The 14,496-nt window shown below is 39.2% G+C and overlaps 1 protein-coding gene across 1 annotated transcript in view; it reads right to left on the bottom strand.

The window, feature by feature from the left end:
* The window catches only part of Ttc21b (tetratricopeptide repeat domain 21B), a 72,049-nt gene that overhangs the window by 14,518 nt on the left and 43,035 nt on the right, over positions 1–14,496 (bottom strand). Inside the window, exons 20-24 of the mRNA XM_055600383.1 lie at positions 10,247–10,435; positions 8,809–8,919; positions 7,556–7,637; positions 1,245–1,395; positions 902–1,063 (exon numbers count right to left, since the gene is read on the bottom strand). Of these exons, the coding sequence (XP_055456358.1) occupies positions 902–1,063; positions 1,245–1,395; positions 7,556–7,637; positions 8,809–8,919; positions 10,247–10,435 (695 nt within the window). The remainder of the gene's footprint in view (positions 1–901; positions 1,064–1,244; positions 1,396–7,555; positions 7,638–8,808; positions 8,920–10,246; positions 10,436–14,496) is intronic.

Raw genomic sequence — 14,496 nt, 5'->3', positions numbered from 1 at the left:
AGGTTGACATCAGCAGTGTTCTTGAGTCATTCTCTACTGTATTTATTAAGGAAAGGTCTCTCAACCCAGAGTTTGCCAGTTTAGCTAGTCACCTGCCACCTGCTGTGCAGATCCTCTGTCTCTGGCTACTGAGTGGACTGAATTACAGTCCAGCCATCAAGAGCAGTTAACATATATGCAGGATATGGAGACTGGAACTCAGGCACTCATACTTGTGTGGCAAGCACTCTATCTACTGAGGCATTTCCCCAGTGGCAATCATTAGTACTGTCATGAGGACTTTATTATGGTTGTCAAATTCTTTATTTTATTTTTGATAATTAGGGGAATGCCTTCGTAATCTATCTATTATGATTTAGGAAATGGAAAGCATTTCATGCCTAATTGTTTTAGTTATTTCTGCTGTTGTTGTTGTGATTAAACACCATGACTGGAGCAACATAAAAAAATAAAATAGTTTAATTTGGCTTATGTTTTCAGACTGTGTGAGTCTATAATGACACAGCAAAGGAAGGCTGGGAGCACACATCTTCATATACAACCACAAAGGAGAGCGAAATCTGGGAATCTCCCAAGTCTTCTGAAATGCCCAACAAGGCTGTACCTCCTAATCCTTCCCAAAAAGTTCTACCAACTAAGGACCAAATATTCAAATATATGAGTCTATGACATGCTAATTTTAAATATTATTATAGATGTGTATGATGTATACGTCAGTGCCAGCATTCATATGCCAGAGGGGCTGTATACACACACACACACACACACACACATACACATGCTCAACCCACCTTTCCCTAAGCATTATACTAGAAGATGGTTTTCTCTCTCTTTCCTGCTTATTGTCCCCAACGTAAGTTTTAAAAACTGTTCCAAAAGAAATGTGTCAAATGCTCCTTACCCCAGGTCCTCATCCAGGTTTTCAAACACTTCGCCTCCAATAGTGTCGTTGTCTGGATTCAAGCAGATTTCTATCATGTTATAAAGTGCATTTTGGCCCCAATCACTATCTTTCCGAGCTTTATTAAAATGTCGAAGGGCATCATTTGGTTCTCCAGTATACCTTATCGATTGAAAAAAAATTTCAATCATTGATTATACCAGATTATAACATGCTCCATAAATAAATTTATTAAAACACTTCAAAGTGCAGATTCTTTAATATGAAGAAAAGTCTTTCTTCATTCTGCACAATGAGAGGAGCAAATCATTATGAGGTAGGATTTATTTGATAATGAATTTACCAAAAATGCAATCCTTTACAGTACTGAAATCCTGGCTCCAATTTTGTTCTGGAGTTGTGTTTCTCAGCCATTGAGAAAAATCTTGGAACATCCTCAAGTTTCCCACATCTTCTCAGGAGATCAATCAAACGAGACAAAGTCATAAAATTATCTAGAAACAAGTAATACTTCAGATATAGATAACATGTTAAAACATTTGTTCTGGAGATTATCGTTCTATTTTATTAATGTACAATTTACTTAAAATGAAACACAACAGAAATATAATCACAGGACTATTTTATGAACAATAACTTCCAAAGGAGGTTTATGGCCTGGATCATCTTTTGAATGATCCCTATTTCAATGGGCTGGCTACTGTGGAAGATGCTGTAACAAGGCATGTCTAGTAAAGACTGACCTTCTATGCCCTTCATCCAGGTCATCTAACTCTACAACTCAGAAAGATGTACTGACAACTATTTCTGAGACTCTTTCCCACTTAGTGCAGAGAGAGGGCAAGTAATACAAGTGCATGATGGCAATCGAGTGGGCAGTCACAAGTTTTATTCCAGAATTTATTTTTTAACATGTGTGAATTTAAAGACTAGAATCAGCTGGCCATACTGCAGCCTTACCACATCAGTCCCAGGATTTTAGTCTTCTTCCACCTTTTCCTACAGACAATAGTTCAGTTCTCTGGTTTCCATTGTAACTTTCTATTGTTTTCCCTTATTAGTAACATATTAGGATATGAACATGATTTTGACCATGATTCATGAACACCAAAAGAAGAAAAAATATTTTGTGTGAAGAAGAAAAAAAATGACCTATTTTCATAACTCAGAGATTAGTAAAGTCAGATTTGTGTGACTAATAGTCAATTACTTGTACACAAGATCTGGCTGACACTATGGGTTTTGATTTGATTTAATATTAAACAATAAATATTTCCAAAGTGTCATTCTGTAGCCCTCAATGCTATGATTGTAGCAGCTGCCTAACAGACTATTACATTAATAGCTAATTTCTCTGGGAGTCTGTTTTTAGGTGTTAGGGCTCTTGTATATCAATTATCATAGAACTCATAGAGAATTTGTTGAAACTCTTACACTACTGTGATGACTTTCTTAGGATGAATTCATTGGGTTAAAGTATCTTCATGAGCAAACAAACATAGCTCCAATTTTCAAAACAAATCCTTGATCCTAATTTTTAAAAACAAAGAGAATTAGTATATGATGCATTAGTATACTTCTGAGGCCAGGACCAGAGCAATGAATAAAAACATCAACCAGATATTTGTGCACAGTGTTACCAGATATTTGTGCACATTAGCAGTGTTACCAAAATCACGAAGGGGGTACTATCTGTATCTCCATTACAGATGACGGATAAATGTGATACATATACACATAAACCATTACTTGAAAATGTAAGTAAACTCAAGATACCAACAGGGATGAACTCTGTGAAGACTATGCTAGGTGAAATAAGCCAGACACATGAACAAAGGCTGCAGGCTATGCCATTAGCCACCTGGACTTGCTATGACTCAGACCAAAAAAGCAAGAGATTGTCAGCAGAGGAGAGAGGGGGAGGGGAGCTGGAGTGCAGGGTGACAGTTTAGAGAGATTACACAAGCTGTGGGGAGTGATTGCTATTGCTTGCACAATCATATGAACATACTTAACTCCAGTGCACTGTATGCTCAGAAATGGCTAAGATGATAACTTTTACGTTACACATTTTATCAGACTAAAAAAATGAAGAGAACTTGGGAAGGTTTGCATCCATTAGTTATATATGGTGAAAACAACCAAATCCTTTGTCCTCTCTAAAACCTAATTTTGAGATTTGGAGTCTATAGATTGTTTATCCTTTTTTTAGTGTCACTACAAAGAACAGGGACTCAGAAAAAGAGAAATCATAATTGGCCATTTCTCTTAGCATTGTGAAGACAAGTAAATTAAATTATCTTACCCAGAATGACTCAGTTTTCTTAAAATGATTGTAATGTCAACCTTCAGAGCATTGCAGAAGTTAAATCAAATGAAGGTATTAATGAGATTTACAAGCTCCCAGTATGATTGGCTACATTTACACCTCTGATTCTTCAGGCACTGGGGCGTATAATCATCATAAAGCCAAACAGGCTAAAAGCCGAACTGAACAAAGCAAGGACTAAATGTTAAAATATCTGGCCAAACTTTCTGTATGCTATTGCTAGTAAGTGTAAGACATATTTACAAGTATCTACATTCAACACTGGGAATACAGCTTATTGAAAAATTCTTTTCTTCTGGTACTGCTGAAATGTAGTCATTATTAGCTCAAGCAATACTAATCACAGAGAGACTAAACTACATTGTCTTATCTTTTCACTAGCCATGCTAGTTGAGAGAATGAGGTGTTTTCATTTTGGAAAATGGCAGATCTCATAAGGTAAAAATAGCAGCTGGTATATTTTTATTGATGGACAGTGCAAAGGTATCAAAACAATGAGATGTGAAATGCAGGAGTACAGTGCTGTGAAAATACAACACACCAGAGGTCAGAAATGCTTTCCTCAAAGAGCTGACCTCTGAATAGCCTCAGGGATGGGTCAGACATTGCCAGACTGACAAAGGCATTCCCAGTAGCTGATGGCACCTGCACACACCACACGGATCAGGGTGCAGCCTTGGGGAGTATGGCAACCTTGATGCTACTAAAGAGCAGGGAGAGGAATGAAATATAAGCAGAAGGCCAGCCCAGCCATGATAGTATTCAAAGCATCCTTTAATTTTAGGCTTTACTCTGAAGGATGAACCTACTTTGAGCAAAGGAATAGCTTATGATTTTGATCTGACAACGTGCCACCAGGCAGCAGCAAGTGCCCAGGGCCAGAAGAACAGGTGAGGTGACATGGGTGTTAAGTACAGCAGTAGGTCAGAAGAAGATGACAGACGATGTTGCTTAGCAACTAAGAAGACAGAGTAGGGAGCTTCTTAATTAGTTAAAATGGAAAAGCAGGAAACTCAAGATGATTGGGGAAAATTGAGACAAGATACAATATGAGAGCAGACTTACAGCTATGACTGGTATTTCCAATTAGAAATAAAATTGGACAATACAATCTTCTAAAAAAGATTTTACTTTTAACTGTGCGTGTGTGCGTGTATATTTAACATGAATATACACACATAAGACACAGGTCTTCCAGGCAAGAGGCATAAGATTCCTTGGAACTGGAGTGACAGGTGGTTAGCTATGTGTCACGGGTTCTGGGAACCAAATGTCTTTTGCCATTGCTCCAGCTCTTGGACAGTGTATTTCTAAAATAAGCTAACGGCGGCCATAACTTAAGTCATGCTACTGGTCATGAGCAACAGCGTACACATAGAATCACTGTGAATAGGTATGGCTTAGGAGAAATCACATGAAACAAATTTGTAGATAAGTAGGTAAAGCCCTATCGGGAATAAAGCTCACATTATGAAAAAAAGGGTAATGTGGACAAAAATTTTAATTAAAATTTGGTAAGGTTAAGTAGTAATACTGATCCATTGATTACTAGATGAATGGTGCAATCAGTGTAATCTCTAGTAAATTCAATCTTTAAAACTACTTTGCAAATTTTCTTCTAAGTTTTCCAATCTCCAATACCCTTTCAACATTCCTTATTCTCATCTAAAAACCTCACCACTACCTGATTAGGAAAATGTGAGCAACCAGTAGAAAACTCTGTTCCCTGTCTACTCCCGTTCTGTCATTCACAGATCCATTCAATCAATAATCACTGACTTTGCACTGTGTGACTGACATGTGTCTGCCAGGGATTTACAATGAGCACATTGTTACCTGACCTTGAAAATTGTACAGTCTAACAGAGAAGACAAATATATAGATAATATATATTCATATGTATATTAGTAACACAGAGGTACTTATTGACAATAACATATGGATTAGGGTTATCAGTTCATCCCATTTTGACTTGGAATTTCCTTTAGCATTGAAAGTTCTGGATCTAGAGCCCTTGTAGTCCTCTGCAAAGCAGAAATCAAGGCACTCAATGAACCCTCATGGGTGATATATTTTAGGATACATAGTGAGAAAGAGAAAGAAGGAAGGAAGACAAAATATATTCTAGGCAAGAAGGAGAAAAATCCACACAGAGCCTCTGGGGTGTGGGTTCACTTCTTTTAGTATTGCTGGAGCACAGTGTCCTTACATTGGAATGATGAATAATTTCTTTAAGACACAAAAGTAGGGGACAGGGAGTTATCGCTGATCTCTAAAACCCACATAAAAATGCAAGAAGTGAGCCCTGTAACTTCAGTGCAAGGGAGACAGACAGGAGGATCCCAAGGCCTTCCTGGCTGTCACTCATCCTGATTCACGAGTTCCAGCCCAATGAAACACCTTGCAGCTAAAGAGAGCAGTGGCACATTGAGACTAATGCTCAGACTTGTTCTCTGGTGCTCACAACACCCCCTCGTCCCTATCTTTCTCAGGCAAGCAGCATTGAAAGACTAGGGGAGGGGCATATGAGAAAAGAGGGAGGGAAAGTGGCATTGGGAGATGAGGAAGGGGGCCACAGCTGGGATACAAAGTGAATAAATTGTAATAAATAACAATTTTAAAATGTTAAAAAAAAATCATAAAAATAAAAGTGGTACTATTTGAGAGAGGAAGGGGTCAGAGTGACAGGAGAGGTTAATATAACTGAAATGATGCACTCATATTATATACATATACAAAAATGTCATAAGTACACCTATTTCTTTGTACAATTAATATATAGTCATAAAAAAGAAAAAAACACACTTGTTTACAAATGCTCCAAAGCAGCAAGTTGACTAACTCAATTAATTATTAGCTGTTTTCCTGAAATGCTGGTGCTGAGAAACAGAAACTGAGGAGAGAGGAAACCCATATGACATGTGAGAAGAAGGCAGCTCTAAAGCTTGCAAACAAAACTCTAATGTATGAGAAAATGTGGTCAAGAACAGATTAAAGCTACTCGTGAGGGGAAAAAAGTCTGTATTCTAAGGAAATAAGGTTAGATAATTCCTTCATAAGAAATAGGAAGACTGATATGGGAGGTCCCATATGGGTGGACTTGGGAAGGGTCATGGGAGGAGAAGAGGATGGGAGGGCGGGATTGGGAGGTGACGAGGGAGGGGGCTGCAGAGGGTATACAAAGTGAATAAATAAATTGTAATAAATAAAAATATAAATTAAAAAAGAACAACAAAAATGGGAAGAGCTTGAGGTTGAATAAACACAGAATTTGAAACGGGAAATAGCAAGGATTGGAAAACTATGATGGAGGCCTACAGAAAATAAAGGTAGGTCTAGGCAGTCAAAGTGAGTAGGGAGGATTTGACGTAATTTATGTCTGGGAGTTATCACTGCAGGGCTGTGTGCTGATTAGGGAAAATGATAACAGAGAGAAGAAACCACAGAGCTGAGCCCTTCTGCGGCCTGGGAGACTGTGTGCAGTGCACCCTGGGAAGAGTGGGCAACAAGTGGAATCAGAACTAGGAAGGATGGGGGCTGTGAAGAGTTGTTGGTGACTGGGAATGGAATTCTCTCTCAATTTCTGTTGCTTTCTCTATCTAGCAATGGCAAGGTTTTAGGTGAGGGGATGAAGGAGGCAGGAGTGCTAGAGGTTTGAGGAGCCAGAAAGTGTGAGAAGCAGTTCCAGGACTGAAGTCACTAAAGTGACACAGGGGTGGTGGTGATAGCGGCACACACCTTTAGTCCCAGCACTTGGGAGGCAGGTGGATCTCTCAGTTTGAGGCCAGCCTGGGCTACAGAGTGAGTTCCAGGACAGCCAAAGCTACACAGAGAAATCCTGTCTAGAAAAAAACAAAACAAACAAAACAGAGCACTTGTTGGGACTCGTTTGGTTCCTAGAACCCCCATCGGGTGGCTCATAACTGTCTGTAACTCCAGCTCCAGAGGATCTGACACCTCGGCCTCAGAATGCACCTGCACTCATGAGCACACTCCCACGTGCAGGCACACAACCTACACATAGTTAAAAGTAATAAAAATAAACCTTAAAAAAACAATGCAGTGACACGGGGGCATTGCAAGATAGCCCAGCCGTGCCACGCTCATTTACAGAGACCTACCATGCTCATTACATAGACCTGGTGGGGGTTTTTCCTGATAGACTCCCGAGCTACAAAGACCCAAGCATGGGATTAGCGGAGTCAGGGTTAATCAACTACCCCTTTCCCGACAGTTTAAAAGCTAACAAAGCAAAACGAACACACACAACCTGAAGAAACAGGAAGATGATCGTATTTGAACAAAATCAGTCAGAGTGCATTTACCTGGTTTCCGTTCTAAAAGCTGCTGCAAATGAAACACTGCTTGTTCATAGTCCTGTTTTCTGAACATGAGGTCAGCCATCAACTGTAAAGATAAGTTGGTTCTAAAAACAGTACCACACATTTTTACAAAGCATGTTCTTTTAATGAAGATTTAGCACTATAATAATATTTATGAAAAACAGGAGGGACAGAAATTTACAAAAATTAATCAAGCATGCTAACCAGATTCTCTGTTCACAGATATTTAGAAAAAAAGAAAAGAAAAGAAAAGAAAAAGTTTTAAGTGGTGGCAGAAAAACAAGTATGGGGGACTGGAGAGATGGCTCAGTATTTTTAAGCATGGACAGCTTTCACAGAGGACCCAAGTTCAATTTCCAGCACCCACCATAGACAGGCAGCTTACAATGACTTGTAACTCCAGTTCAAGGGAGATCCACTGCCTCGGACCTCTGAGGTGGCACTGCATTGTAGGCGCACACCCCTATTCCCTTCACAACATGAACACAAGTATTAAACATAAATCTTTAAAAATAATGTGAGGCTCATTTACTATTCCATTGTACTACTATAGAAACAAGTTTCTGTACTAGAGAGACAATGAAAGGATTGAAAACAAACATAAGTCACACACATGTCACATGTAAAACATCCAAGACCTGCTGAGATTTTCCATGTGTTTAAAGGCAAGAGGACTTACAGTGTGCTTAGTTATATGCTAAGCTTGAATGAGCCTCATGCAATGTCATCCGTGTAAGATAACTTAAAACCTACGAAAACCATGTAGACAACAAAAGCTCTGTGAAACAGGCCATGCAGGGATCTAGGGAGGTGTTTTTCTGGTTGCTTCATTTTGTTTGGTTTTGTTGTTCCCTGTGACTCCGGGTGTTCTCCTGATATCTTACCTTAGTCCATGATGTCTGTGTGAGGATGTCAAAGTCAGGGTTTAGCAAATCATGTGACGGTTGACCACGGCCCAACACCTGTCTCACATGCCCCTTAGGCCCAGACAAAAGTTAAGCAGCTCCAAAGGGAAAGCACAGTGTAATCTAGAATTGTTTCCTTTCCTATAACTGCATGATTAATAATCTTTGCTTCTTATTGGCAAACGGACCCATGTTAGAAATGGATTATTCTTCCAAAAGCAAATGAGCACAATGCTGCACCATCTACTAACAGTTCTATAAATAAAATCTGAACATTCCTCATGGAGAATAAAACTCAACTGCCTGAGCAGCAGAGAAGCCTAGACTGACCATGGTGGCAGGTTCATTGTCCCGGTCCCTCTGGAGAAGCAGTGCGCAGTGACGCAGAGAAGCATCAAGGTCTTCCTGGGCCAGGTAAAGCTGTGCCAGCTCCAACATGATCTAGGCAGCAAAGTCAAGACTAGTCAGAAACCGGTTTCAAAATAAAATGAGTACAATGTTAATCTCATCAATGGATGAGATTAAATGTCACTGTCTAAAAGTAATCATAATAAAAATGCAGCACAACAGACAAGCTAAATGATAGGTGCATTCATCTCCGCTGTCTTTTCAGGAAAAGACAGAAAGGCAGTGATAACTCACTTGATAAATACAGAGACAAAAGGCACCACTGAGTTTAAAGCAGGATATGAGGTTTCAATACAAACTTCTCTGAAAGGCCTAAGGCAAAACTCTTTAAACGTTTTCTCATTAGTGAAATGAAAAAGGCTGAAGCAGGTAGACTTGCTAACCTACTCTTCTGAGCAGAACCACTGTTTCGACTCTTGGCCACCACTGAAAAGGCTCCTGCTTGTGATGCTTTAGCAAAGGGTCTTCCATCAGTGACCAGAGCCATTAACGTCACGTTCACAGTTCTAGCACCAAGGAGCCACTGAAATACAGGTGCTCAAGTGTACAGCATTGCTCATTACCTGAATCAAACCACCTACACTGAGGTTAACTGTGACTGAAAAATAGCTTTAGGCTGACTATTAAAACTTAGATGGATATTTAAAATAAAGAAATTGCAGATTTTGTTTCCATTATTTATTCCACTACAATTTGTGTATGTTCGTGAGTGTGTGTGCGTGCGTGCATGTGTTTTGTGTGTGTGTGTGTGTGTGTGTGTGTGTGTGTGCATGCGTGTGTATGTATGTGTGTTTGGGGGTAGGCTCAGAGGCCAGCATCAGGTGTGTACCCTGCCACTCCCCATCACATGGCCTGAGACAGGGAATTTCACTGACTCCGGAGCTCACCAGTTCAGAGGCTGGCTGTGCAGCAATCCCCAGTGATCCTCCCGTCTCTGACTCCCTAGTGCTGACACTAAGGTGCGTGTTGGTATTTTACACAGCTTCTTGGTGACGGCAGGAAATCAAGCTGGGGTCCTTACCCTTGTGTGGCAAGCACTTCACCGACCGCGCCAACTCCACAGTTCCTCCAGCGTAAGGCTTCACCAGCTTTCTTTCTTTGATTTGGCATTCCTGGGGACTGTGCTCGGAGCCTGGCATGTGCTGGGCTGTGTACTGTGAGGCTCTGCTCCCAGCCCCAATGAGAACTCCCATTCTCAGAGTTTTCCAGAAAACATATTGATTTTTTTAAACTTGTTTTATTTTTTTGCTACATTTATTTTCAAATCTGTTTTATAAATAATCTAATAAGGCTTCTCCACCTGATCAAGTCAGATGGTACCTGGAATAAAGGTACTCACTACTGGTACTCCAGTACTGACCTTACTGTCTGTTTCGCAGTGAACCAAGGCCTCTCTATAAAAAGTAATTGCCTTTTCGTAGTCTCGCTGAGCAGCGGAGTGTTTTGCAATCTCTGCACAAATTTCAGCTGCGAAGTGTTTCTGGGAGGGAACGGCATCTGGCTGCTCCATCTGAACTCGCTTCAGTATCCGAGTCTGCAGTTCTCGAGCCTAGAGAAAAGCAAATGCAAAAAATGAGCAAGAGTCAGGAAAGGGAAAGAAGTAATTTTCAAGTTTGTATGACAGTATAATTTTACTGTAAGAGTTAGAGGAGTGTGGATGATCGTGATATAACAGACTAAACACCCACACAAAGACAGCCATATTAAGACCTCAAACATGCAGCTGCATGCAAATAAGTCAGCAGGCAGTACCTGTCTAACCAATGTACTGCAAGATTGAGTCTTTCTATGTTATAGGGATGAATTAAAAAAAAATCACTACAAAGGAAACACAGTGATGGAACATTTAGGAAGAGCACTTGACTCTATTGATAAATAATTAGAAATGCTAAATGTAATGGGATAATAAAGCCAGACATTGGTAGATTACAAGCAACAAGTACATTCTATATTGATAAATTATGAATTAATCAAGTATTTTAGTAAAACATAGCACTACCGAAACACAAGCAGGCTGTTGAACTTATCTTTTCCAATCTTGGGAAGGTATCAAAAATTTATTCAGAAGGGATGGAAACAAAACATGACAGCTAGCTGTCCATTGTAAAGAAGAAAACTCAGTGTTACAAGACACAAACATTAACACAGAAATGATGGCAACAACCCAAAACCCCTTAAGGCAACCTAACGGTCTACTGATGGGTAATCAGCTGACAGAGTACATAAACACTGAGCTGTGTTATTATACACAAGCATGCTAGTCTGAGGTGTCCTGCTCTGCATAAGCATATTAAACAGATTGTTAGATTGGAAAGGTGTCTTTTATCCATACTTCTGGCTTGTAGGACATTCATGAGTGAGATAGAATGCCTTTTGTAGTGCTTAACAAGTAAAATCTAACCATGAGTTATTGACAGTCATTCACTGACTTAGCAAATAGTGAGGACCTGCCATACCCCACACATTAGGCATGGTTTCAAGGGCGCCTGCCAAAATGTTAGTTGACTGTTGGTATAATGTTCTTTTGAAATGTAAACACCTTACCCTTGTTCATTCAAATGCTGATCTCTCTCCCCCACTCTCTGGTTTCAATCTGGACATTGTATTGTGATACTTATTCTAAGCATCACCTGTCTCAACTTTGTGTAAACATGCCAAAATAAAACAACCAGCCACAATGTTGAGCAATGGAGAGGAAGGAGTAGGCAGGAGAGGGGAGGAGCCAGAGGACAGGAAGGAATGGGAGGTAAAGGAGGAGGAGAAGGAGGAAGAAGAGCAGAGACTGGGAGAGCAGAGGCTGGAGAAGAGGTCTTGGAATGACATGGAGAAATGAACCGAACCTAATATATCACTAACAGCAAGTAAAATGGGTGAATCTGAATGGTATGAGACTATGCGGGCTTGGAGGTTTAGGATGGAGTAACTATTGCCCAGAATTGTGTTCTAGGTTAATTAAATAAATCCCAGTCTCTGTGTGGTGATTTGGATATACAGCTGGCTTAGGATTATCAACAGTGTTACTAAAAGATAGATCAACAGTAAATATTAATCAACAATACAACAGTTGACAATTTATAGTTGATGAATATGACTTACAACATTTAAAATTTTTCATTTTTGAGTCATCCGTTTGGAGCGTTGTAACAGTCTTTTGGAAATGAAAGGATGATAAAACATGAATATACATCATATACAGCAAAAATTAATTCTCTTTCATAAAATTTTAATTTTGATTACATAAATATGTATCTATGCATTTATGTATATGTTTCTGATTTTTGTTATACACCTGGGTATGTATGTGTGTATATCATACATGTTTTATATACACATATATGAAATAGATATATGTTTTTATTTTTTACTGTGCTGAAACCTGTTCCATCTTTCTGGCCTTACCCTATTTTGCCCACAGTAAAAAAGGAAAAATGAAAAAAAAAAAAAGTACAAACAGTACGTGTAACAGGGGCTCATGGTACCTGCCTGAAGCTATCTCTGTATTTACCCATCAAGGTAAGAAGTAAAATGACTAGAACCTTGGAGATGGCCTCAGTTTATGGTTGCTTACCCATCTTATTATCAACGTTGCCCTCTTTTTATTTTTTTAAAAAGGAATTCATCTACGTTGCAGAGGCTGGGAAGCTTACTGCCAAGGTGCAGCATCAAGTAAGGGCCTTCTCTCTTGGTTCCCCTCTCAGCAGAGGCTGAGAGGGTCAAAGAACAGGAGGCTGATATGGACCTCTCAGTTCTTCCTCATCAATCCAGTCATGAGGGTGAGTATGTAAAATACTCTTCATAGGTAGAACTCCCAACTCTGTTTATTGAGAATTAGATTCCAAACACATACTTTCTGAAAGATGCAGATAAAACCATAGCCACTTTTCCAAACAAACAGGTTTGATGGTGGCCAAGATTCCTATAACTGACACATAATGACGCAATATTGCGTTGGTTTATGATTTGGATAGCATGTGATAGTCTAGAAGCTTCTACTTTATACTTGTAAAAGTTCTACTCTGAAGACATACTTTGAAAGCTTTAGTATCAGAGTCACCAGGAGAAAGCTTGAACATGAGAACTGTGGAGGCCAACTCAAGATTTCCTTATTCAGTAGGCCAGCTGAGTGTGAAAATGTTTATTTTTAAATTCCCAGGTGATATTGATACCAACAGAGCCATGCCTGGATATGGCCAGCTAGCCCTCAAGCTTTCTAGCCGTCACAGTGCCCACTGCTATATGTTAGAGAGAAGGGAACCAACACAGGTGTGGAGCATAGCAAGTCACCTGAGTTACTGGTGGTTTTGAGACACACTTCATACCAAACAGTGGTCTAAATGCTAAATGAGATTATGAATGCAAAGCTGTCAGTTCAGAGCTGGGTATATGGACACACTCAATAATTATTACTATTTTAGCTCTCTTTTATTAACTGCAAAACCCAGCACAGTCAGTTACTAGTCACTCTTCTATCTTGATTTTATTGTGAAATAACTAGGGAGTATATCTTGTACATCTATTTATTTTATTAAAATGTTTAAAATTAAAATATGATTACAACACCTCCCTTTCCTTTTCCTCCCTCAGTTCCTTCTGTGACCCAATCCCTCTCACACTGGTGGCTTCTTCTGTCATTATTATTGTTACACACATGTAAAAACACACAAATATAAAAATACAGCCTGTTGATTCATTTTAGAGTGGTTCCGTGTTCAGAAGCTCTGTGATTTGAATGAGAAATTTTATGAACTAAAAGATTTGTAAAAGATTTGCAAACTTTGCATCAGCTAAGCTTCTAGAAGCTTTGTGTGTTGGTGTGCATGTCATTTTCTTAGTTCTCCAGAAAAACACATTTATAAATTTGTGTGTGTGTGTGTGTGTGTGTGTGTGTATGTGTGTATGAGATAGAGATGGAGATGGAGACACACAGATATATGAGAAAGACAGACTTGCTATTTTCATGAGAAAAATACCTAGGTGATATTTGCATAAAATAAATTTGAAAAATAATTTTGTATTTAAAACATGTCATAAAGATGTTAAGTTGCTGTGAGAATAAGTACAATCATTATTAAGAAATATTTTGTATAGAACTTATATTAGTAACAAAAGGGCTGAGAAAGAAATTAGGGAAACAAAACCCTTCAAAATAGTCACTAACAACATAAAGTATCTTGGTGTGACTCTAATCAAGCAAGTAAAAGACCTGTTTGAAAAAAACAAAACAAAACAGATAGTTGTTAAAGTCTATCAACTTTGTGTAAACTTGCCAAAATAAAACAACCAGCCACAATGTTGAGCAATGGAGAGGAAGGAGTAGGCAGGAGAGGGGAGGAGCCAGAGGACAGGAAGTTTTGCTGAAAAAGCATTTGACAAAATCCAACATCCATTCATGTTTAAAGTCTTGGAGAGATCAGGGATACAAGGCACGTATCTAAACATAGTAGAGGCGATATACAGCAAGCCTATAGCCAACATCAAACTGAACGCAGAGAAACTTAAAGCAATCCCACTGAAATCAGGGACAATACAAGGCTGCCCACTCTCTCCATATCTCTTCAACATAGTTCTGGAAGTCCTTGCTAGAGCAATAAGACAGTTGAAGGAGATCAA

Source organism: Psammomys obesus, unplaced genomic scaffold, assembly GCF_907164565.1.
Source record: "Psammomys obesus unplaced genomic scaffold, mPsaObe1.curated_primary_1811, whole genome shotgun sequence".
NCBI classification, from domain to species: domain Eukaryota; kingdom Metazoa; phylum Chordata; class Mammalia; order Rodentia; family Muridae; genus Psammomys; species Psammomys obesus.
The sequence above is the reverse complement of the archived record's forward strand: the minus strand, read 5'-3'. Positions and strand labels throughout refer to the sequence as shown.